The sequence below is a fragment of the Bacillus rossius genome, chromosome 18 (genome assembly GCF_032445375.1).
Source record: "Bacillus rossius redtenbacheri isolate Brsri chromosome 18, Brsri_v3, whole genome shotgun sequence".
Taxonomy (NCBI): Eukaryota; Metazoa; Arthropoda; class Insecta; order Phasmatodea; family Bacillidae; genus Bacillus; species Bacillus rossius.
The window spans coordinates 10711572-10736025 of NC_086345.1; the positions used below are offsets into that span (position 1 = coordinate 10711572).

General features: G+C 44.9%; 1 protein-coding gene across 13 annotated transcripts in view; it reads left to right on the forward strand.

Annotated features, from left to right (window-relative positions):
• The window catches only part of LOC134541313 (oocyte zinc finger protein XlCOF6-like), a 258945-nt gene that overhangs the window by 56618 nt on the left and 177873 nt on the right, over positions 1-24454 (forward strand). For 12 of the 13 annotated variants that reach the window (XM_063384699.1, XM_063384689.1, XM_063384690.1 and 9 more), the window contains one exon: positions 5116-10729. The exons of the other annotated variant lie outside the window; for it this stretch is intronic. In XM_063384699.1, the coding sequence (XP_063240769.1) occupies positions 5116-6869 (1754 nt within the window). In that variant the 3' untranslated portion in view covers positions 6870-10729. Of the gene's footprint in view, positions 1-5115; positions 10730-24454 lie in introns of those variants that run through there. 13 annotated transcript variants of the gene reach the window in all.

Genomic DNA, 24454 nt, shown 5'->3' on the forward strand with positions numbered 1-24454 from the left:
CACATTTGACAAAAATAAAAAAAGAATGAAAGCCAAAATGTTTTTCTGATTACTTCCTAAAAAATAAATTTGAAATTTTCTTCTGCTTGCTTTTTTGGCTGTTCAAGGAGATTATTTGCCTCTCCAAATTATAAATACAGTTGCAACCGGCAGGGTTTATAACAAATACGGGCTACATACACATTGCTCACAGTAAAAAAATTTTTAAGAAAAGGCCGCAAATTGATGAATGTTTACCGTCAATAGCGCGCCAAACGCGGAGAAAGGTCATTGTACTCGGTCAGCTGCTGTAACGACGCGGCGGCGCATGCGCACTCTATGCTCCGCCCAGACTCATGACGCCATCAGCCGCCAACCAATAGATGCGAGCTTAGCGGAAAAAAATATAAGCTCCACCTCCCGTGTACCAATTTTATCCAGTTCTAATACCAGTTTATTGGTATACGCACCAGTTTTCTCGCTGCCGTGACATGTTCAAGTTTATGTTTATATTATCATGATGTCTTGGTACCAATAATTAATTATTTACGATCCCCAGAAATAAATGGTTAGTTTAAAAAATATGGCGTCAACTGTACAATACTTCCCAAATTATAAAAGACGTATAAAACAGTTACCAAGACACCGCTCATTTTATCTTGTGAAGTTTATGTCTCGTACCAGTATTTCGGCTAAGTTGTGACATAAATACAGTATCAGAACTTACAAGCAGCCATGTTTGTACATTCATGAGTTTACGTTTTTCCCTCGTGCATTTTAGATTGTCTCCTGCTATAATTACTCGTACTTTTACACGCCTAGGCTTAAATTATTACATGTTTAGAAATAAAAGCAACTTTTCATGTTATAAAATATGTATATTTTGCTATTTAAAATGTTCATTGCCTACTAGCTCCACGGTATTTTCTGGTTGTTTATGGTTGTTACGTGACGTAAATAGCGGGATTGATTCGATTTTTGAGACGTAATTCGCGGGAAAGTATTGTATTGGACTATATGGGAACCAAACGGGACCTGAAGAATATAGTGCAAATAACGGGAAAACGTAAATAACGGTAACGTAAATAAGGGGTTTCGCTGTACTTTAGAAGTGTCAACAAGCATTTCGTTTGACCAGCCAATAGTAAAATACAAATACACATCCATACACCACTTTACTAAAAAAAAAATCTTCCCCCTTCAAACCAATCCCGTTTACCTAAAAGAGAAAGTTACTAGCCATTACGCTAGATGGCTGCAGTTGCAGTGAACTTACACTCCACAGCAATGCACAAAAAGCATTAAATTTTAGAATGCCGAAAATTATTACAGAAAATGTTTAATCAATCATTAATTCAATTAAACAAATATTCTGTGGAATTTTGCACTTTTAATTGTTCTTTATACATCAGTCACCCTTACTTACGTGTCAACGACTCAATTAACCACCTATTTTTAAAAACAAATTGAAAAAACATGGCGTCATTCTGTTCTCATATCTCTGCTGAGGCATGTTATAGAGTTGCACACATCTATGAACTGCATAAATTTATGGCACCTTCAACTGTTATGTTTTGATTGTATAACGTACTTTGTTTACAGATGTGACGAGAACATTAAATATTTTCACGTGTAATTTATTTTATAGTGTGCGGTTTCAGTGCCACTTTCAGGCACAAATGTACGAATTTAAATTTAATTTTTTTTTTAAAGAAGGAAACAAAATAATAAATTTGTATTTTTTATTTTATTAAATTTTGTTTCCATTACTGTACACTCCGACGTAATCTTGTGCTACCCAGTGCACCTGCGCTTGTTCGCAGGCTTCAATTAGATACTGTTTGCTGACGATTTGCGATCGCAGCATCCCGGCCGCGGTTCGCGTCACGTTTTCCCTATGTAACAGAATGACTTTCGTGCTAGTGAACGCTACCCCAACCCCACTGCTAGCAACTTTCATTTCTCGGAGGCAAGCATACGTAAGGGTTTTGCCAGCACGCCTCTGGACCAAGTTACAGCCAGCGGCGAAGCCTCGGGACGGTCCACATGACGCCTTTCCCAGGCGATTTAACAAATTTAAACCCCCCTCCCCTCATCATCCCACCGGTGGCTTCACGGGAACTGCAACCCGGAGCATCGACCCCCAGTGAACCCAGGCGGGGACATTGTCTCCCCAAGTACATTCCCACTTGTCAAACAGAGCCCTCAGCGAAGTCTAGCGGCGGGAAAAATCCCTAACGTTGCTCAGAGCGCTGGTCGCGAGCGCGCCTATTGCACTCTAGCGGATGTTTCTGTGACCCTCCAGGCAGGTTCTCATCTTGGCCACCTGAGTGCACTACTCATCCCTCCCATAAGAGACAGCTTGTCACAATCGACCTTGGCAACAGTCGCAGTGCGATTGCGATTTTAGTTCGCCTACGACTCGCGTGAGAGCGTGGCGGACATGTTGTAGTCTGCTTCGCCGCTTCGGGCATCTCCGGACACCTTCGGGCAATCACCCCCCCCCCCCCCCCCCTTCTTTGGCTGGGGGCAGTTGCTTACTTTAATTAGGCGCCCCGACGCCATTTTTTGAAGATTCGGCGGGCAGCATCTGGTCTGTGCGGACCACGCGTCGCGATCCGCGAGAGGTAATCTCCGTTGTTCGTCCCAGACTCGACACTACATCATGTAGTCGCCAACGGCAAGGCATAGAGGCCTCAATTTTCTAATTTTTAAATTTTGCTGCCCGCAATAGTATTTTTTTGTTAATCTAAATTATTTCATTTTCTCTAACCATGATTACTGAGAACTTCCGTGCCGCGAGCTGCATTCCCTGCTCCTGGAGGCAGACTACATGAACTTCACCCCGCTGTTTTGGGTAAGTGGTCGTCATAACTCCCCCCCCCCCCCCCCCCCTTTTTTTTTGCCTTTCACTGGGCATAGTCTTGCCCAGGCTTAGCCGCCTGTTAACCAGTCTAAGTAATTTGGGACTTTGGTTGCAGGCGGAGTCCAAAATAAGCCTCAAAAATCAGCCTCCAAAATCAGCCTCGAGGTTAAGCTCCAAGTTGAGGTTCAAAATGAGCTCCAAGTTCAGCTTCGAAGATTAGCTCTAAAATTAGCTGCAAGCTCCACTCCAAGTTTAACTCCGAGTTTATCTCCAAGTTTCTACTCAAAATGATTTCTTCTGGACTTTAATCTGCCGAAACCTCCGGTGCCAGGACACAGGATATAATTAAATTTCAATATAATTGTTTCTTTCTTTTTAGCCTGCGAGCTAACTTAAAACCAGTATTAAGTTCAAGATGTATTATGTTGTTACTTTTATATGTATTTTGTTGCACCGGTGCTCCATCCATTTTGTAATCAATATGTTTTAATACCAATGTAATTAAAAGATAAAAAGCAAAAGTAAATTAGTTTAGTAAAAGGGCACTTATATAAATCAAACCACCAGTCTTGTTATTTCATTATTATTTATCCCCGATCCACATAGCCTACTAGAGTTGCTAGGAGGTTATAAATAAAATTCTTTTATACGACGTCTGGGCACCTCTGTGATTATTGTGGTTATTGTTTTGTTTTCTGGGCTGACGCTTCCAAGGCCTTAATTTAATTATTCACTTTTGAGTGTTTATCTGCAGCCCAGCATTCGTTATAATAGTTAGAGATTAATATTATTCCACAGAAGTCCAAAAAAAATTCATATGTGAATTGAACGTGAGTTGAGCCATTTCATGCTGCAGTTAAGTTGTAGTGAAGGACTATTTTCGTAAAGGGTTTTGCTATACTGCCGCTGCCGGTACCGGTACCGGCACCGACATTTTAGCTGCGGTTCTCGGTGCTGGTTAAAATGCTGAGAACCGTAGGAACCGAGAACCGAGAACCGGTACCGACCCATCCCTATCTTGTAGTATAAATCATCAAATGTATCCAACCTTTTATTATGCTCCTCTGAATAAAAGTGAGTGATCTGCCCTGAACTGGTGTCAATTGGGAGATGGTCCTCCTCAAAGCCCTTCCGTATTTGATCCAAGTCCCTGCAGGTGGCCTCCAATAGCCTCTGTTGAGATGGATCAGATGCAGCCTTCTCTGCAAGGGTTGATGCTCTTTGCAGACGATTTTCTGACCGCGCAAGCCTGAGGTAAACAGCTGTCAAGTCTGTCTTTTTTTTTTTAAGGTTCCTCTGTTCGGTGTTGACCTTGAACTCAATCCTCCCTACCGCCCCTCCGCCACTTTCCCTTTCTCACGCTTCTTTGTTACTGCCCGGGTCTTTGTTGCCGCCCGCGTCCCGGCGGGTCATGAGAGTGACCGATGTTCGCGGACCGTTCACGTGACGTCAGACAAAGGACTCGAGACAAGACAAAGAAAGATAAACACCCGCACGCGTTAATTTTTTTCTAGAACTTGGAAGCACCACTAAATTTACTGTAGTTCTGATTTTACTACGCACTGTAACAGAACGTCTATTGTTTCCATCTTGCTTCTTCCACAAATAAACCGAGACGCACCTGCTCCCGCGCGTGCCACGGACGTCCGCGTGTCTTATACTAACGACTGTATCCGAACCGACCCGCCGTAAATATCACTACATTCGTGACCGATCCGGCCCGGAGGACCAAAATGTTCCGTGACTACGGAAGTTAAAGAATTCACCCGAAAATTTGTGAATTCTAGCAGCGCCCAGCACCAACTTGTGTCTAGGCGGCCATCTTAATTTTTACTGTCCTTTGTTGGATACACAAGCAAGGAGAAAGTTTTGTCTGCACACAACCAACAACAAAAAGAAAAACACTGTTATATGTCCATGCTCCGAGCACAAACAAATGAGAAATATATACAAATGGTCCTTTTTTAAAGTCACTGAACACTATCCTTAATAAATCTGACATTCATGTCATTTCTAAATATATGATATTGGTCTGTGAAGAAAAGCGAATTTATACTGTTTTCATTGTATCCTGTTTCTGTGAGGCAAGTGATATAATGTAATAACAAAAAAAATTTTTTTTTTTAATTTTATTATCAATATACCCAATCCTTGGTGCTTCTGCCCTTGATACACTAGTATCAATTAATTTAGGTCATGGAAATAAAAAAATTTTATTCATTTAATTTTTCTTGTTGTGTACTTATGAAAAGTTCCTGTTTCTGTTCTAGCCACAGCAGCTGTATGGAATGAACCACACAGCTGTGTGGGTTACCATGGCAACACTTCATCAGGATGCATGGGCCACAGATCCCAAGACTCACCAGACACCTGCATCTTAATCAAGCCAGAAGTGACTAACACTAACCCCATGAAATTATCAAACCACACAAACTGTCACCCTGGATCAACGGAAAATTATTGTGTTAGCAATTGTATACCGATACAGCAGCGCACTAATACACACACAGGCCAAAAACGTTTCTTGTGTCAATTATGTTCTGCTAAGTTTAGCAAGTCTTCTCATCTCAAGCAACACTCTCTTACACACACTGGAGAAAAACCTTTCTCTTGTACTGTATGTACTGCTAAGTTTAGCAAAGCTAGTTCTTTGAAGCAGCATTCTCTTACACACACTGGAGAAAAAACTTTCTCATGTACCGTATGTACTGCTAAGTTTAGCAAAGCTAGTTATTTGAAGCGGCACTCTCTTACACACACTGGAGTAAAACCTTTCTCTTGTACTGTATGTACTGCTAAGTTTAGCCATGCTAGTTCTTTGAAGCGGCACAATCTTACACACACTGGAGTAAAACCTTTCTCTTGTACTGTATGTACTGCTAAGTTTAGCAAAGCTAGTTCTTTGAAGCAGCATTCTCTTACACACACTGGAGAAAAAACTTTCTCATGTACCGTATGTACTGCTAAGTTTAGCAAAGCTAGTTATTTGAAGCGGCACTCTCTTACACACACTGGAGTAAAACCTTTCTCTTGTACTGTATGTACTGCTAAGTTTAGCCATGCTAGTTCTTTGAAGCGGCACAATCTTACACACACTGGAGTAAAACCTTTCTCTTGTACTGTATGTACTGCTAAGTTTAGCAAAGCTAGTTATTTGAAGCGGCACTCTCTTACACACACTGGAGTAAAACCTTTCTCTTGTACTGTATGTACTGCTAAGTTTAGCAAAGCTAGTTCTTTGAAGCAGCATTCTCTTACACACACTGGAGAAAAAACTTTCTCATGTACCGTATGTACTGCTAAGTTTAGCAAAGCTAGTTATTTGAAGCGGCACTCTCTTACACACACTGGAGTAAAACCTTTCTCTTGTACTGTATGTACTGCTAAGTTTAGCCATGCTAGTTCTTTGAAGCGGCACAATCTTACACACACTGGAGTAAAACCTTATACTTGTACTGTATGTACTGCTAAGTTTAGCCAGGCTAGTAATCTGAAGACGCACTCTCTTACACACACTGGAGAAAAACCTTTCTCATGTACCGTATGTACTGCTAGGTTTAGCCAGGCTATACATCTGAAGACGCACACTCTTACACACACTGGAGTAAAACCTTATACTTGTACTGTATGTACTGCTAGGTTTAGCCAGGCTAGTTCTCTGAAGCAGCACTCTCACACACACACTGGAGTAAAACCTTTCTCTTGTACTGTATGTACTGCTAAGTTTAGCCATGCTAGTTCTTTGAAGCATCACACTCTTACACACACTGGAGTAAAACCTTATACTTGTACTGTATGTACTGCTAGGTTTAGCCAGGCTATACATCTGAAGACGCACTCTCTTACACACACTGGAGAAAAACCTTTCTCTTGTACTGTATGTACTGCTAGGTTTAGCCAGGCTAGTAATCTGAAGAAGCACTCTCTTACACACACTGGAGAAAAACCTTTTTCTTGTACTGTATGTTCTGCTAAGTTTAGCACGTCGAGGTATCTTACGCGGCACTCTCGTACACACAAATGAGAAAACATTTTCTCGTGTTGAGTATTTCTGCTAAATTTAGCCAACATTTTGGTCTGAAGAGATTGTTCCTACATTCAATGGAGAAAAACCTTTAAAAAAAATTATATTTTTATAATTTTTTATTTATTTATATTTTATAATCTCATGTTATAGATCCACTTTCTATGTTATACATTTACATTGAAATCTCATTAGTACAAATCTGAGGGTTCAGAAAATTAACCACTTTGTAATAATGAGGTTTGTAATAACCATACGTTTCCACATTGCACATGCAATATTGTTCTGTTTGTCAAAACAAAATTAGAATATGTACATTTGTTTAGTACAGTTTACTACAATCCGCATAAGAACATTCTCCTAATTAATAACATGATTGGCATACATAAAAGTTAATACTAATTTATTACGGGTTTAGTATTTTGCTACAACTTATATAGTACCTACTGAGAATATTTTGGTAAAAAAAAATAACTATTTGGTTTGCTTTTAATTTTTAATAAACACTTTGAACAATGCTACACATACTTTGATTGTTTCATTGACAATATTGCTGGAAAGTATAAATTGAGGGAAAACTTATAAAACTCATCTAACACAAAGTACCTCATGTCCGGTATGTATTCTTTGTTTAACATATACTTTCGCTTTACATAAATTCAGATGGTATGCCCAAAATGTTGACGTAAAAAACTACAAAAAGTTAAATTTTTTTAAAATTATTTAATTTACTTTATTTGTTTTGCACTAGTCTTGTGAATCAGATCCATTCTAGTCCGGACATCCGGTTAATCTGGACAGATTTATAAATAAATAATAAAAGATGATAATTAGAGGCACTGGAAAATAGCGTTTATAATGGCTGTTCGTAGCATTTATATTTTGCCATATAGCATTTATATAGATTTAATTTTAATTCTTCTTCCAGTTTATGCGGATGTTGCAAGCTTTGCACATAAGTATGTTAGGCTGTGTTCCAAATAGGTAAACATGCGTGCTCACGTACTCGCTCTCGGAAGTGACGTCACGAGAGTGTTGTTCCATATAGTCGAGTGCGAGCACGAGAACGAGTGCGCATATCGAGTGCGATTGAATGCATGCTCGTTGTGTACTCTCGTAACCATTGTTTGTTTACGTTTACGTCTGGACTATTGATCTAAAACAATGGCAAATGAACAATGCACGTTTCATTGTAAGTACCTGTTCGTAATTAAACAACACGCGATGTATTCATGTGTACCTCCAGTACCAATCATTGCTGCAAGGATCGTGTTATAATTAAGGTTATGTTACCCGTCTCCTGTTTATTGCCTGGACAATGCAACGTAACCGTTGCCGTCGTAAACGTCTCTGTTGTTGGTTTACTACCATTAGGGCCGCAATTGCTCCTACTGCGTGTTCCATTGTCACAAATCAAAACCTACACATAAACACACGTCGCGTCGCCGCCTATCACATGGGTGTGTTTACTTTGGAGTATGGTTGTGTTCCAAATGGCGAGCACGCATGGAGCATGTACTTTGCACGCAAGGAATTGTGGGTGTGAGTATGAGCACGAGTGCAAGTGCGAGAGTGGATTATTTGGAACACAGCCTTAGTGTCACTAACATAGAAATGGTGCGACTTGTATTGCTCTGCACACTGCACGTGAATGTACGGTAACAGATTTTGTCCGTCCTATTATGGTAAAAAAAATATTTTATAGTTCTAACTGCATTGAACGCGAACGCGATACAGAAAACCGACTTTAATAACCTTAATTTTATTGTGAATTGCAGCGCAATATTTTAGTTTCACAGATTACCGTTTTTTTTTCGGGTTAGGAAATTAGGTAAACACTAGGTACGTTCAACAAATGAGCGACAAAAGCAGAGAGCTACATTGCTGCCATATTTTTTTCCCGTTAAAGTGCTATTTAATTTGACTGAAGTAGATTTTTGTAATTTTTTTTGTAGTTGCCAAATATAAGCTGCGTGTGTTGTAAACTTAAGTTAATGTAGTTTTATATTTTAGTTGTCATTTAACAGTAAATAGTTTGATTGCTTGTGTTAATATCACGCACGCACATGTTGGCAAACATGGCCACTTCAATGTTTTCACTTTCTTTTCCATGAAAATATTCATGCACGTAAATAAACGTCTCACTTTAATCGTTTACATTTGTTTGGGTCGTACGTTACGTTTGCCGTTAACCAAGTTTCCGCGCGAGCCTATGCGTATTTAAATTGTGTTTCGTGTTATTTACAAGATTTATAGATCGTGTTGATTGTTTACATGGCTCGCCATCGTCACCGTTTATTAAGTAATCTTCAAACACGGTAAAAAGATGCATAAAATAAAGATTGTTCTTAATTGTATGAGGTTAGGCCGTTAATAATAAGAGATGTTTTATTTAAAAATACTAGGTAAACCTAAAATTTACTGGAAGTTTTAATATTGCTTGAAATTTTAATAATTACTTCTCAAAACGGGATTGTAGCGTTTATTCGTCGGTAAACTATTTTGTCGCTTTTATTCGCGCCTATATCGTTTTTACGATTTTTCAGTGCCTCTGATGATAATAGATGTTGTGGCACTGGAAAAGAAGACAATACAATTCTAAGATAAGAAAGGGTCAGCCTGCCCACAGTTGCCGGAAGTCTTGCCACCAGTTTTCCACTCATCGCCTGTATTCAGGGGAGTGACTCGCTCTATACCTGCGAGTTGTTTTGTTTTGTTCCCTACAGTGAATGTGCTTGTGACAGTTATTTTTATTGAGTCCCAGTGTCTTATTGTGTGCACCTATTAAGAGCAACGTAATGGCTACTAAACATAAGAAAGTGACTGTAACAATGGAGCAAAAGCACCAAGCCTTATTTTGTATTGATGCAGGTGAATCTTTAACTAGAATCGCGCAAGATTTGGTAGTGGGAAAAGAAACTGTTTCTGATGGGGAATAAATCGGAATGGAATTGAAGATTTTGTGCGAAAATGGTGAACAAGGACAGTCTGGGTAACAGGGCACTTTAGAGTAAATCCATTTGGGATGACACCATTGCTACTGTATTTGCAGAGGAAAGTCAAGTTATTGGAACACTGAGATTGGAGGGTCATTATTTTTTTTGCAGTGTCCAATATCAGTCTGATTGTGCCTGATGAAGGGAACAGATATCAGTTCCCGAAACGTCACAACTGTTCTCATTGGAAATGTTCTGTTTTAGTCATTGCTATCATCGTTGTTTTGTCCATAGAACTTTTTTACCTTCATCGCTGTGGTTATATGTTTGCTGCATTGTCCAGGTTTGTTTTCAGCTTTCATTTAATATGTCTCGTCGTTGTAAGCCCACTGTGTTGGTCTGAGTTGTTGTATTACTTTTTCCATGACTAAGTTCCTTCAACGGAATTCTTGTGCTGTATGATATTTATATGTTAAACATTTTATGTCCATGCTATTGTCTTTGTTTTGCCATATGCTTGTTGGTGTCATCGTTGACTCCGTTTATCCCACATAAGCTGATTTGGTCTTGTTTTCTGTGAATTTTTATCTTAATATTTTTATATATTTTTTGATTTTCAGAATTTTTCCTATGACTAACAGTGCAACACTGCATTGGTGTATTTCCAAAAAGCTGAATTAAATTATAGACAGTCATTGTAGTGTCAGTTTCTTAGGTATTTTACAACTTGAGAGTGCTTTTTACTATGACTATTTGAGTTTACCAAATATTTTCCTGGGTAGTTTCACTTTCAAAAAGTTTCATTTGAAACACCAATATGTGTGTCCCCTTATGTTTACTATAATGTGTGTGTGTGTGTGTGTGTGTGTGTGTGTGTGTGTGTGTGTGTGTGTGTGTGTGTGTGTGTGTGTGTGTGTGTGTGTGTGTGTGTGTGTGTGTGTGTGTGTGTGTGTGTGTGTGTGTGTGTGTGTGTGTGTGTGTGTGTGTGTGTGTGTGTGTGTGTGTGTGTGTGTGTGTGTGTGTGTGTGTGTGTGTGTGTGTGTGTGTGTGTGTGTGTGTGTGTGTGTGTGTGTGTGTGTGTGTGTGTGTGTGTGTGTGTGTGTGTGTGTGTGTGTGTGTGTGTGTGTGTGTGTGTGTGTGTGTGTGTGTGTGTGTGTGTGTGTGTGTGTGTGTGTGTGTGTGTGTGTGTGTGTGTGTGTGTGTGTGTGTGTGTGTGTGTGTGTGTGTGTGTGTGTGTGTGTGTGTGTGTGTGTGTGTGTGTGTGTGTGTGTGTGTGTGTGTGTGTGTGTGTGTGTGTGTGTGTGTGAATATATATATATATATGAGTTTATGTTGCTAAAAGTGGTTCCCACATCTTAGTGTCACATTTCCGTTTATCGAGTTCCGTTCCGTTTTCATGAAATTACTTCTCCAAATGCAATATACCGACAGCAAAATTGTTTACTCATAAAAAAAATTGTTCATGCATCTAGCAATATTTGAACTGATATTTAGATTAAAATATAAAAACTAGCCGCTACTGTGGAGCAACCAAAGCTATGTTAGTCCGGTACTTTGTGCTCTTTTTGTCAAATGATAGTACCTCCTGTGGATGTGCATTTATTGGATTTGTATATATAAAATTGTACATTTTACTCTGCATGATGGGTGAGCATGTGCATATTGGTTAAAGGTTAACGGTTTTACAGTACATGTGCGCATCAAGAACCTACGTGGCTTTTTAATGTTATTTATGGCTTGAGTTCAAAATTTTTTTCAGTCTCCTTCGATATTCGCATCCAATCTAAGTGATTTTCAGAGTAAATTGTGTTGTAGTGGCATAGTTTGAATCATCGCTAAACACAGTTTTATCACCTTGCTTATATTGTTGAAAGGACTTTTTGTTTTAACAAGTATTGATTAAAATGGTACCACATTCTTACCATTGATGTATAAATCGTCTAGGTCAGTGCACGTACAAAATTACAGAAATATGTGTGAAATTGGTTTATAATTGCATGGTAAGTACTATGATGCAATTAAAGAGAATGCATGGTTGACATTTCCTAGTTTGGTTTTATACTATTTTTTATTTTTAAAATTTATCATCAATATTTTATTTAAAATTTTTTAGTTATGTTTTATGATATTTTTCCTAAATTTGTATTAATGGAACTTGTAATAAAATTAAAATTTTGATTTTTTTTTTTTTTTTTGTTGAATTTGGTACAGAAATACTTACCCACTGTTTGGATTTATAAAGCAACTGTATTTGTCTTTAAGGGCGGAATTCATAGTGGTGATATAAGCTATACTTGAAAAAAGTACTGCTTATATGTATGCTTAAGTATGGCATTAAATTCATAGTGAACAAAAAGAGCACTTCTTATGAGGACTACTTCAAGTAATACTTCACGAAGCACTGCGTCAAATAAGTACTGCTCAATACGAATTCACAGTCATGAAATAAGTTTGCCTTGTTTGTTGTTTCGCAAGTATTCATAATCAAATAAGCCATGCTTATTCATTGATATAAGTAATACTTCATGAAGTGAGCTATCTAGGTGACTCAAAAACTGGTACGGATTTGTTTGTTGTAAGGAATAGGTTATGTAAGGTTTAATTCCCGTTAATTTTTCCATATATTAAATTAAAATTCAGAGAGTAAACAAATTCAATTTGGGGAAAAGAAACGAAACAAATCGTTGCCACTTAGTTTTGTAAACAATACAGGCTACGTACATAACCTCTTCTGCAGCTAGTGTGTTGTTTTGCTACCACGTGGTTAACTTCACCCGCTGATAGATAGAGCTGTAGCAAACCGTATGTATTCGGTACTGAGTAACAGGGGTGCGCCGTCTAGTCACGAGTAACGAAATATTACACACGGCTGCATCTTGTTACTCTCATTTTTCGTATGTTTTACGCATGCGCGCGCATATTCGATGAATTAACGTTACAAAGAACTATGTTTATTTTAAGTAAAGTATAATTAGGAAATTCGTCGTCCAAGTTTTTTACTGTTTATTAACGGTATTGTGTGTGTAGACAAAGTTTGAGATTGGAACAGAAACAAAGTAAGAAAGTATTTGTTACAAATTAGAAATATGTATGTTTTTGTTTTTTATCAGGTAATTTCACGTTTTTTTTGGTTCGTATCTTAAAAGAGATGATATAATAAAGCTGCTCTAATGAGATTTTATAGTTTCTTGGTTAACAAAAACAGTTAATAATATAATATTGTTAATTGTTTATATTCTATTTATTATTATTTACGCGGCGTACAGTACGCGTACGCAATACGGCTCGATTCGTTGCTGCAATATAACATAGCATATGCGGTATCAGAAGTAACGAGTAATGTAACTATACGATAATAACGAGTATAAATTGTTATAGTAACGAATACATACGGGTACGCTTTTTTTCGTTACTTTTACACCTCTATATAGATCACAGACACAAGATGGCCAACATAATTTAACAACACAAATATTAAAAACATATTTATGTGGTTGTAAATTTGTTTTTAATACATGTTCAAATTTATGTTATTCAAGTTCACTATCAAACAAAGTATAAATATCATCTTACGTATTAATTTCATTATTTTAATCGCATATATGGTTTGAAAAGTGGGCATTTTTATTTTCAAACAGGTAAACTATGTATTTACAGCCGTATATTTGCTTGCGTTACGTTGGCACAAAATTCGTCCTTTACTTTTTGAGATACTTCATCAAGTACAGCATGGCCAATGTAAGTAGTGCTTGTTCAAGTATTACTTCGTCAAGTATAGGTTTATGAATTCATTGCTGGAATAAGTACTACTTGAAGAATAAGCACTACTTTATAAAGTATTACTTATTCGCCAAACAAGCCTTCGACTATGAATCCCGCCCTAAGTATGTACTTATTTAGGATAAATAACACATGAATACACTGAATAAATTTTTTAAATTACATAAGAAATAAAATTAGTGTTAAGCATAAATTAATCTATATAATTTTACAAGAGAATTTTTTGGATCATGAATGGATAAAATTTAAAATAACTCTACGAACAACTAATATTTATATTAAATTGCAAATAAACATTAAGCGTTTCTCACATGTGATGTTTTAAATTGGTAGCAGAACAAACTGGAACACCCAAGACAGATTGAGAGATCAATTTGTTAATCTTCTAAATTACGGATTCGTGATTTGAACAGAAAGTGTTTGTAAGGCTGTTTGAGACGGTTTTAAAACTTTTATCTTTGCTGTCGTGGAGCACAGCGTACAGATTTAGATTGACATTGTTTGGACTTATGTGAAATAATGTTTAGAATATTGATGACTTAAACAAGGTTTAGCAGTGATTTCCAGTGCAAAATTTTAGAAGTTTATGTTCATATTTTAGGTTCATGTTTTTTTCAAGAGTCGGATACATGTCTAGTGAGAGCAATGGCCCGCAGGTTGTCGAAAGCAGCGGCAGTAGTGGGAGGTTTACAAACACCCTGACTCTTCTTGGAAGAGGGGACATGGCCGGGACCACAGCTGCAGACTAGTTCCAGCCCCGGCCACTGAGGGCTGCCCAGTGCCTGGCCTGTGGGGATACACTCCCAGCCAGGCGGGCGCCTTAAGGGGCGGGAGAGGGTAGTGGGAATGGTTTTAGGAATTTTATATAGGTGGTGACATTTCATCAAACTTGGAATAAAACTTTAAATTTTCTTTCTATTTATGTATATACAAATATTCACTTTAACCCATTCAAACATTTCAAATTTGTTAATATGTTTTATGTTTATTGTTACTAAAAAATAAATTTTATATACTTACCAAGTGTAAAATAACCAAACCAACGGACTGGACTGTGTATATAGTGTTATTTTTATAACATTTGCATGAACATTAACAATTAATAATACAATTTTTTTGGCAATGCTGTAAAAATGTAATAATGAGTCACATAAGAAAATGTAAAAATTTATATAGAATTGGACGGATTCTGAATTTAAGTAGCCTACTTCTGATCATCAAACTCATAATACCGCATTAGAAAACACATTGTTTGAAACTTGTAAAATATTGTGTTATTAATGCAGTAATGCTTAAAAATAACATATTTAAGTTACTATTATTTTTTGATGGCTATTAAAATTTACAAAAATATATGGTTTTTTATTCAAAATAATATTTATGATGATGGTGTCATTGTAATTAAAATCAATTAGCTTTCAAACAGAAAATTTTTTAAATATTGAATTATGCCATTTAAAAAAAAGTGGTTTTGTGTACATTGGAAGTGTTATTTAATGCAGTAAATTGAAAGGGGTGATTAGATTTATTTGTACGCAAGTGTATATTCAAATGATTTGTGTGTATGTCTAAAGAATCAATTTAAATATTCTACTTAACCTGTAGCTCTACCTTTGTTTTAATTAAGGATGGAATATTCATAGCTCTGAATTTAAAGATAATTATTCTCAGCAACAAAATCAAGTACCAAAACAAAATTTACAAATTATTATTCAATGGAATAAAAAGGTACTTAACTGTGTTTGTGATGTTTGGACTCATCACTGGGAATGTTTCAATTTTGAAGAGCCCAGTGAAAAACATTTCACATAGATATTATTTCTTGCAATTGTGGCAAAAAATTTAATTATAAACTTACAGCTGGGTTCACAATTAAAAAATATAAACAGTGCATAGCAGGCCATGCGGACAACTGTGTGCACCTGAATAATTATTTTACTATTTGATTCGTGAAGTATCACACATCTATTATATTTGGAAATATTTTAACTCATCATATGGTAACTATCTTGTCATAGCTGATCAGTGTAAAGAATTTGAAGTAACAAGTGACGACAGTCGTCGTGCAGGACACGATAAAGAGTGACGTTGGCAACAGTGCAATTCGCCAAGCGGGACACGATAAAGAGTGACTTTGACGAGACAGTGAAATACGCCGTGCGGGACACGATGACCAGTGACATTGGCGACCCAGGGCAGTTCGCTGCGCGGGACAGACGCATCGACGATGCGGTAACAGTGATTCAGTACATGAGTACGCCACTCACGTTGCCGACATTTTCGGGTCACGACAATGAGGATCGACGGGAGTTTGTGCGGGAGTGCGGACATCTAGAACTGTACAAGGTGCGGCCAGCCGAATGGGCCTCGCGGGCAAGCGGACAGCTTCGTGAAGATGTTAGGGACTGGTGGTCCATGGCGGGAAGTTTCATCACAGGATGGGGCGATTTTGTACGTCAGATCGAGGCCCGTTATGACAACGACCAGGTGCGCACGAGATGCCAGAGGGCTTTCTACTGCTGGCCACAAAGGACGGAGGAGGGGGCGGAATGCTTTGTTTACGAGAAGCTGCGCCTTCACCGGCGGATAGCGGAAGGAAGGGACCTGCGCGCGGCGTTACCTATAGTCGACGAACTAATGCTACCAGAGTTTCGGCCCTTCATGAGGGCGGCGGTCGGGCAGAGTCCGTAAGAGTTTGTGTCTCTCGCCCGCGAAATCGAACAGGATCTGCTACAGTGGAGAGCGGAATTAAGGACCGCGCATGGGCTCCAGGCCCAGCTGGGGACAAGTTGACCGATCTTAACCGAAGTACCGGACGGCGACCGAGCTGTGGTGATATTACGCGGCAACTCAGGCTTCCGGCAGGTGTCCGGTCAGAGAGCAGCCGGCGGCCGGACACGGCAGTTCCAGACGGCGGACAGCAGGACGAGTGAGGACAGGGACGAACGTCCGCAGCGTTGCTGTTTCTATCCAGAGGCATATCACTGGCACCGAGTGTGCCCCACGAGGGCTGCGCTGGAGGAAGCGAACGAGTCAAACACACCGTCGGCGGGAAATGCGGAGCCGGGGGCGGTCAGACAGCTGGGTGCCGTGCCCCGGCCCATCAGCAGAACCAGCACCCGAACTGATTCACGTACCACATCATGCTCCGGGGACCCAGACACGGCCGGCGGAGCAGAACCGGCCGCAGTCAGGATGGAGGAGCACTGTTGCCTCTCCCGTGGCCTCGTCAATGGTCCACTGGGGGATGGACCCACCACTCCGTCGGCCTGACGCCGGCGGAGACACCCACCAAGAAGACGACGCGCTGGTACCAGCACCCCCAACAGAGGCCCTCAGGGGTTTCCCACGTCCAGGAGACTTGGAGCCTGAGGACGTAGGGGGCCAGGTGCTGGTCTACTTGGGACCAGTCGGACCCGAGGAGCCAGAGCTGCTGCAGGTACCAGTCCGTGCCGATGGCCAGGCTGGCCCTGGTGGTCACGGCCGCCAGCCGTTTCTATGTTGCGGCTCGCCTGGTCACCGAGGAGGCGGTGGTTCTCGCCAGGAGCAGGTGCGGCTGGCCACCCGGAACGCCACAACAGCGAGGGGCACCATCCAGGTAACGCTATACATCGTTGGGCATGTTAGTCGCATCGAGGCCTGGGTGGTCCCTTACCTCCGAGAGGAGCTGATCCTGGTGCGCCCTGGCTGCACGAGTTCGACACCGCTGTGGAGGTGCGGGCCAGCCGAATGCACTACGGCACCGGCGGGCGCTGAACGGTGTTCGGCATTCATCAGTGTCCCCCTAGCCCTCCTCAGTCGGTCATCCGCCTGGAGGACCTCCGGCACAACATCCCAGAGGAACACGTCGACGCCATCAGCCGGGCCCTGGAGTCCCAACCTCGGGTATTTGCGGCGGCAGACTGGTTAAGACACGCAATGATGACAGAACACAGAATACCTATGGTGCCGCACCGCCCACCATTCGAGAGGGTGTTCGGGTTCGGGCCCCGGGAGCGCGAGGCAATTCAGTCCCAGGTGGACGAGATGCTGCGCGACAGGGTCATCGAGCCCAGCACTTCCCCATACAACTCGAGGGTGGTGTTGGCTACCAAAAAGGACGGAAGTTTACGCTTTTGTGTTAACTTCAAGGCCATCAACCGACTGACGATTCCAGCCCCTCCCTCCCCTTCCCCGCCCAGATCAACATCACTGACGCCTTTGCCGGGCTGAGGGACGCCAAAATCTTCTCGACACTGGACCTGAAATCGGGCTACTGGCAGGTGCCGGTATGCCCCGCCGACCGTCCTAAAATGGTGTTCACTGCGCCAGACGGACAGCGGTACCAGTTCTGCGCCATGCCTATCGGGCTCATGGATGCCCCGGCCACTTTCCAGTCTATGATGGTGCGCGTCCTGGACGGGTACATTGGCGTCTTTGCCGGTGCCTATCTGGATGACGTCGTCATATATCTTGGAACGTGGGAGGACCATGCGCACCACCTGGTGCTGGTCTAGAAAGACTGGCCAGACACTGACTGACATGCGCCCCGAAAAGTGTCACATCGGGGCTGAGGAGATAGTGTTGCTGGGTCACCTGGTGGCGGCGGAGGGATGTTGTCCGCGTCCCGACCAGCTGGAACTCATCGAGGGGAAGAAGGTGCCAAAGACCAGAAAGCAGCTGCAAAAGCTTATGGGACTACTGAACTGGCTGCGGTCTATCGTGCCTGAATTTGCGACGATCACGGCCCCGATGACTGACCTGTTGTCACCGAAGGCTAAGTTCCGGTAGACGCCCGCCGCTATGAGGCCCTGCGCCAGGTCAAAGACCGTTTCTGGAACTGTCACATGCTGTCGCGACTGACACCCGACCGACCCATCTTCGTCCAGACGGATGTGAGTCAGGAGGGGATGGGCGCGGTCCTGTACCAGGTGGACGGCGACGGTGTTAACCGTGTGATTGAGTACGCCAGCGTGAAGTTTGGACCGACTGAGAGGAGGTATCACGTGAACGAGCAGGAGTGCCTGGCGGTTGTCTGGGCCCTGCAGCGGTACCGGCACCATCTCGAAGTCCGCTAGTTCACGTTGAGGATCGACAGGCAGTGCCTTCGCTGGTTGGGCTCCGCTCAGGGCCAGAAGTCCAAGTTCACTCGCTGGGCCATGCTGATTCATGAGTTCTCGTTCTCGGTAGAACACGTCCTGGGACGGGAAAATCAGCTGGCCGACGTGCTGTCCGGGAATCCGGATCCTACGTGTGTGTTCCGCGACGACCAGGGCTGGGGGGAGGTGCTTCCCCCGATTCATGAGACCGTCGTCGAGAACCCGGGGCCGTGGCTGTGCGAGTTGTATGTGCTGCCCGGCCCTGCTGTCCCCGAACCAGGCACACCACCGGAGACGCTAGCCGACCTGCTTTCGCGGGTGTGGGCGGAGCAGCTCGGGGACCCAGACACCCAGTCCTGGCTGATCGAGTGCGGGGAGAAGGCGGTACCGGGCCACTGGAACCTTTATGGGGTGTTCCAGACCAGGGGGCCACATAGGTCAAGCAGGTGGCGGACCCACATGCCGCCAAGGGCCAGGCATTGAGTGCTGCAATACTTGCATGACCACCCCCTGGCTGGACACCCCGGAGTAGAGCAGATGCTTCGGGATATCCGGCGGACTTTTCACTGGCCAGTTGCGGCAGGGGTGCGACGTTATGTCAGAGCCTGCCAGCATTGCCAGGAACATAGTCCCGGAGACCTGACGGCTAGGAGCAACAGGTCTTAGACGGCCCCTGAGTCCATTCCACACGGTGGCGGTGGACATCATGGGGCTGTATCCTTGCACGTCCCGCGGCCGGCGTTTTATCGTTGTGGTCACGGACTTCTTCACCCGTTGGGCGGAGGCATTCGCTGTGCCAAACGTAAAGGTTCGGCACCGTGATTGCTCTGCTTGAGTGTGAGTTCTTCCTGCAATATGGGTACCCCGCGCTCCTCCTGATGGACAACGGAGTGCAGTTCACGGGGAGACACTGGCGAATGTCCTGTGCGCGGTGGGGGATGGAGCATCAGACCAGGCCCACCTACCACCTGCGCGCGAATCCGACCGAGAGGCGGAACCAGGATATACAAACTCAGCTCCGCATCCGGTTGGACGAGGACCACACCAAGTGGGACCTGCGCCGCCGGACGAACGTGGTCACGGGCCACTCTACCGCCAGACTGGTACAGGGCCGCAATCTCGCCTTTCCCGGGGAGGCAAACACACTCACCAACACAGAAACAATGACCGCGGACGAACTACTTGACGATGCCCGACGGCACCAGGAGCTGTTCCTGGCACGACGAACACCGCAGATGACCTGGCCTCCTGGACTGCTTGAGCCAGGAGAGTGGGTATGCGTTCGGTGCCACCACCTGTCGTCAGGCGACAGGGGTTTTTGTGCGGTCTGGCCCCCAAGTGGGTGGGCCCACAGGAGGTGGTCGCCCGACTGGGTAGCGCAACATACCTCGTCCGTCGCGCTGACGGGCGCACGACTTAGATACACAGGGACGACCTTCGACTGACTGACTCGACCGACGACGACGTCCTTCAGAGTACCGTACCTACCGATGACCCTGAGGAGGAGCCTGATCAGGCCAGACAGGAACAGACTACCCCAGGGGGGGACCAAGTGGTAAACGGCCGCCTAGCTCAAGTGACACAGGAGAGAGAGACGATTCTGACGTGTCTGATGGAGGGAGACCACGGGGTGCTAGCCTGGACGAACTGGAGCGCCTCATGGATGCGATTCTCCCTGACGATGATGACAAACAGCACGAGGCAGACGTTACCATTGAGGACATGTCCGCCGACGACACATTCCTCGTAGACCTAGCAGACCTGAGCGACCCGCCGGTGACTTTTCTGAACCACAATGTAAGGCGCCGCCGGAGGCCCACATGCCCGTGGGAACGTCGGATGGGGAGTGCGCTTGCGACTAGGGACAACGGGATGATCGACAGGGTGACAGTGGAGCTCCTCATCGGGGAGAACGATGTGGACCAGGCGCAGCCCATGGTCCTGGACATGCCTTCCGAGGGGACGACGGCGGTGACGGACGTGGGGGACAGGCCTGAGGTGCGCCGGTCCACATGCCATAGGATAGCCCTTCGCCACCTCCAGGATTATGAATGGGAGGGGCGATACAAGTACCACGACGTACGACGACCAGACACAGGTTTACTGCGCTGCAACATAATGCAGCTTCTACCTCGGTTCGCCTGACCTCTGACGGACGACGGGAACATGACGGACCGACCCAGCGGATGGACTCGACCGCGTCTGCGAGTCTGAGCTGACGTCGGTGGGCAAAACGGCCTCGGGAAGAGGGGGGGCATATGACGACAGTCGTCATGCCCTCCTAGGCTTAGAGGCCATTTCTGCCCATCGCCAGGTACCTGAGGGGGTACGCTCAGTCCCCCCAACCCAGTGCAGTGCAGTGTTTCATATTAAGAATGAACCCGTGTGCACCATAAAAGACCGCTCAAATACGGACAATGAAAGTATATTTGTAAATTTTGTTTAATTAATAGTGTTATGTTATTAGGGTCATGTGTAGCTATGTAGAGGCCGCACCTGGCTCGCGGTCATTTCGCGAACACGCGATCTTTTTGCAGCGACTTCCCCCCTCTGCCTCTCTCCCCTCGGCAGCGGAGGGCACGTGCGAGGTGGGAGGGGAGTCAGTTGCCGCTTGGCTGCCGTGGAGTGCGGACCTGCGTCTCCGTGCTCCTGGAGTTTTGGTGTCCGCGATCACATGTGGACTCACATTTCGGTTAGTAACGTTCGACAGCCTAACGTATTTGTCTACCTATGTCTACGGTCGAGAGTTTTCGGTACATTACCTACCTCCTCGCGGTGCGACGAGAGGCGTGTGTTTCTGTTATTGCGGGTCAGGTGTGATCAGGGCAAAGGCGGACCAGCAGCAGAATAAATCAGTGTACGAACAATTTAGCAGACTTTCCTAGTTTTCAACCTGACTTCCCTCTCTCACCAGTCCGTCCGAACTTTTTTCGGCCACTGTAGGCTAGAACCCCCATCCTCTTGCTGGATTAGCCGGGCAATTAGTAATAATCCATCTTTCAGTCATTAATCGGGGACCGGGAAGAGGCTAAGAGCCCTGGGGACGTCATAAGGTTGGTAGTGATATAAGGATCTTGACTTGCATCCCTGAATCGAGTCCAGCCACATAAGGCACTGATTTTCAGTTTCACTGGTTTGGTCGTTTTTCGGTTTTAGTTGTGAACTAATTACTACAAATATACACACCGAGTTTGCAAGCGTCCCCCCCCCCCCCCCCCAGGAGTGCTGCGCGCACGCCGCACCAAGGAGAAAGAGTACGCGCTGCTTGGTGAGCATAGAACAAGAACAACTCTGGTTTTTCACTCTGATTAGCGATAAATTAGTGACTTTACCAACTTTTAAAGATGCGGAACGACGAGGAGTATCCCTCTCTTCCCATTTTGACTGCCACATCACCAAGAAACTCCAGTGCACAAAAATGCCCATAACAACAGCGAAACTAGTGTCGTTCATGGCACTGTTTCACCGTCAAACAGTGACCACACCGACCCATCCTCGCGCCCAGTGACTCCGAACAAGAAACACAAAACACAAACAGCTTGTGTAAAGGTATCCGAACAGCGCCGACTTGATGGACTTATCCCCACATCATGCCTCCCATGCACCATGACAACAACAATGATCACGACCTCGACATTTAGCAGCACACCAATCTTTTGCCACATGTGTACGGCCCCGAGCACTGACTACCACCAACACCACCACCAACAGCACCAACAAGAACTGCAGGAACAGATTAACCAGCAACTCCAACAGCTCCAGTTACAGCGACAACAACTTCCTGCCCTGCTTGACCTTCCACTTGGACCACCACCAGCGCACCAAGCGCCACCGCCTCCACAGGACATTATCATGAAGGATGGCTTCGTCAAGCCTAAAAATACATGCTAATGCCCCAGGACAGACTCAATCCTCTCCGTCTCATCTATCACCTACACCATCACCACCAGCAACCGCTTCGCGGACAACCTGCGCCTGGATTCAGACGACAATGACGACGCCCCCACCCTTCCAACGACGCAACCGAAACCAAAACCACAAATACAGCACCAACAGAAACGCACTGTATGGAAAGACCACCAACAGCCTTCCACCTCCTCCGCCCCAGGCCCATACTCTGCCCCAGCCAAGAAAAACCCCTCAACACAGCCCAAAATGCCACCCATCTCTTGTATCGCCAAAGCTCACACCCAACCATTCCTTACAGCAGCAAGACTCCAGAAACAGCTGACTGGCATCCTCACCATCACCAGCATAAAGGACAAGACCTCCTTGTTCACTTAAAATGCCCATGACCACACCATACTGTACGACTCCCTGAGACAGAAAGGGTTCCAACCCTTCACTGGACTACGCCCCGATGAAAAATGCGACAGGGAGGTCATAAAGCGACTGCCCCTCGCGACCACTGCTGACGAACTCCGAGAACAACTCCAGCAAGATGGCTACCCAGTGTCGACGGTGGTCCCAGTGAGGATGGGCCCAGATGTGGACACCAAGCCTTTCTTGGTGTCTACGAATCAGACGGGAGAAGCCCCCCAACTCCTCCAGATCAGGAACCTTGGTGGCTGGGTGGTCAATGTGGAGAAGTACCGTGAATCCGGCAGAGTTCCGCAGTGCTATCGCTGCCAGCCCCCCGGCCACCACTCCAACAAGTGCGACCGCATCCTCCGGTGCTTCAAGTGCGCCGGGGAGCACTGGTCCCGGGAGTGCACCTCCGGCCCCGATAAGAGGAAGTGCTGCCTCTGCAACAGTGCCCACATCGCCACTTCACCGGAATGCCCGACACTCATCGCCTAAACGAAATGCCACCCACTCAGACCCACGACCGATGCTCCCACCCCCACTTCTGCACCCCCCCAACCCAACACCACCTCCCACCGAACATTTCCCCCCCTCAAGGGAAACGCCTGGACCAAACCGCCCACCATTGCCACACAACCCCTCCCCCCACCAAGCACCGCTCCCCCAGCCATGAACAACCCAACCACCCTCGCAGAAGCTACCTCCCTCACCGAAACCTTCCACACCATCATCTCCTGGATAAAAAGCTACCTGCCCATCATCCGCTGCACCATGACTGCCCTCTCCCAAGCCCCCACCAAAACCGAAAAGTTTGAGGTACTCCTTCAAGCCCTGCTCTCATTCTTCGAATGAATCCAAAACCACCCCTCAAGATCCTCATCTGGAACACCTTCTCCTTCCTCCCCAAGCTCCTCTCGCTGCAACACTCAAATGTCCCCTGCGACTGAGGCGGTCGCTGTGCGACTCCACGGAGGTCCCTACGCCCTCACCCTGGTATCCCTCTACCTCCACCCACAACACCCCTTCCCCACAGCTGACATGGTGGCCCTCGGTAGGCTGGACGCACACGTCGTGCTTGCGGGGGACCTCAATGCCAAGCACCTCTTCTGGGGCTGCATGACGGCCAACAGAAGGGGCCGTTCACTCCGTCAGCTCCTCCGCACCTCTCATCTCTCTCTTCATGCCCCCCCCCCTCTCCCCCACTCCCACTTCTCTGCTCTTTCCTGGAGGACCGCTCTTTCCAGGTGAGAGTGGAGAACAACCTCTCTGACCCCCGACCCATCCAGGCTGGTGTCCCCCAAGACGCCATCCTGAGCCCCATCCTGATCACCCTCCACATTGCAGACCTCACCCCACCACCTGGCACCTACCTTGTCCAATACGCTGACGACACATGCCTCCTTACCTCCTCTGCCTCCGAGCCGTTGCTCAGGGATCGCCTCAGTCGCGGACTCACTTCCCTGAACACTCAATTCCTATCGCACGG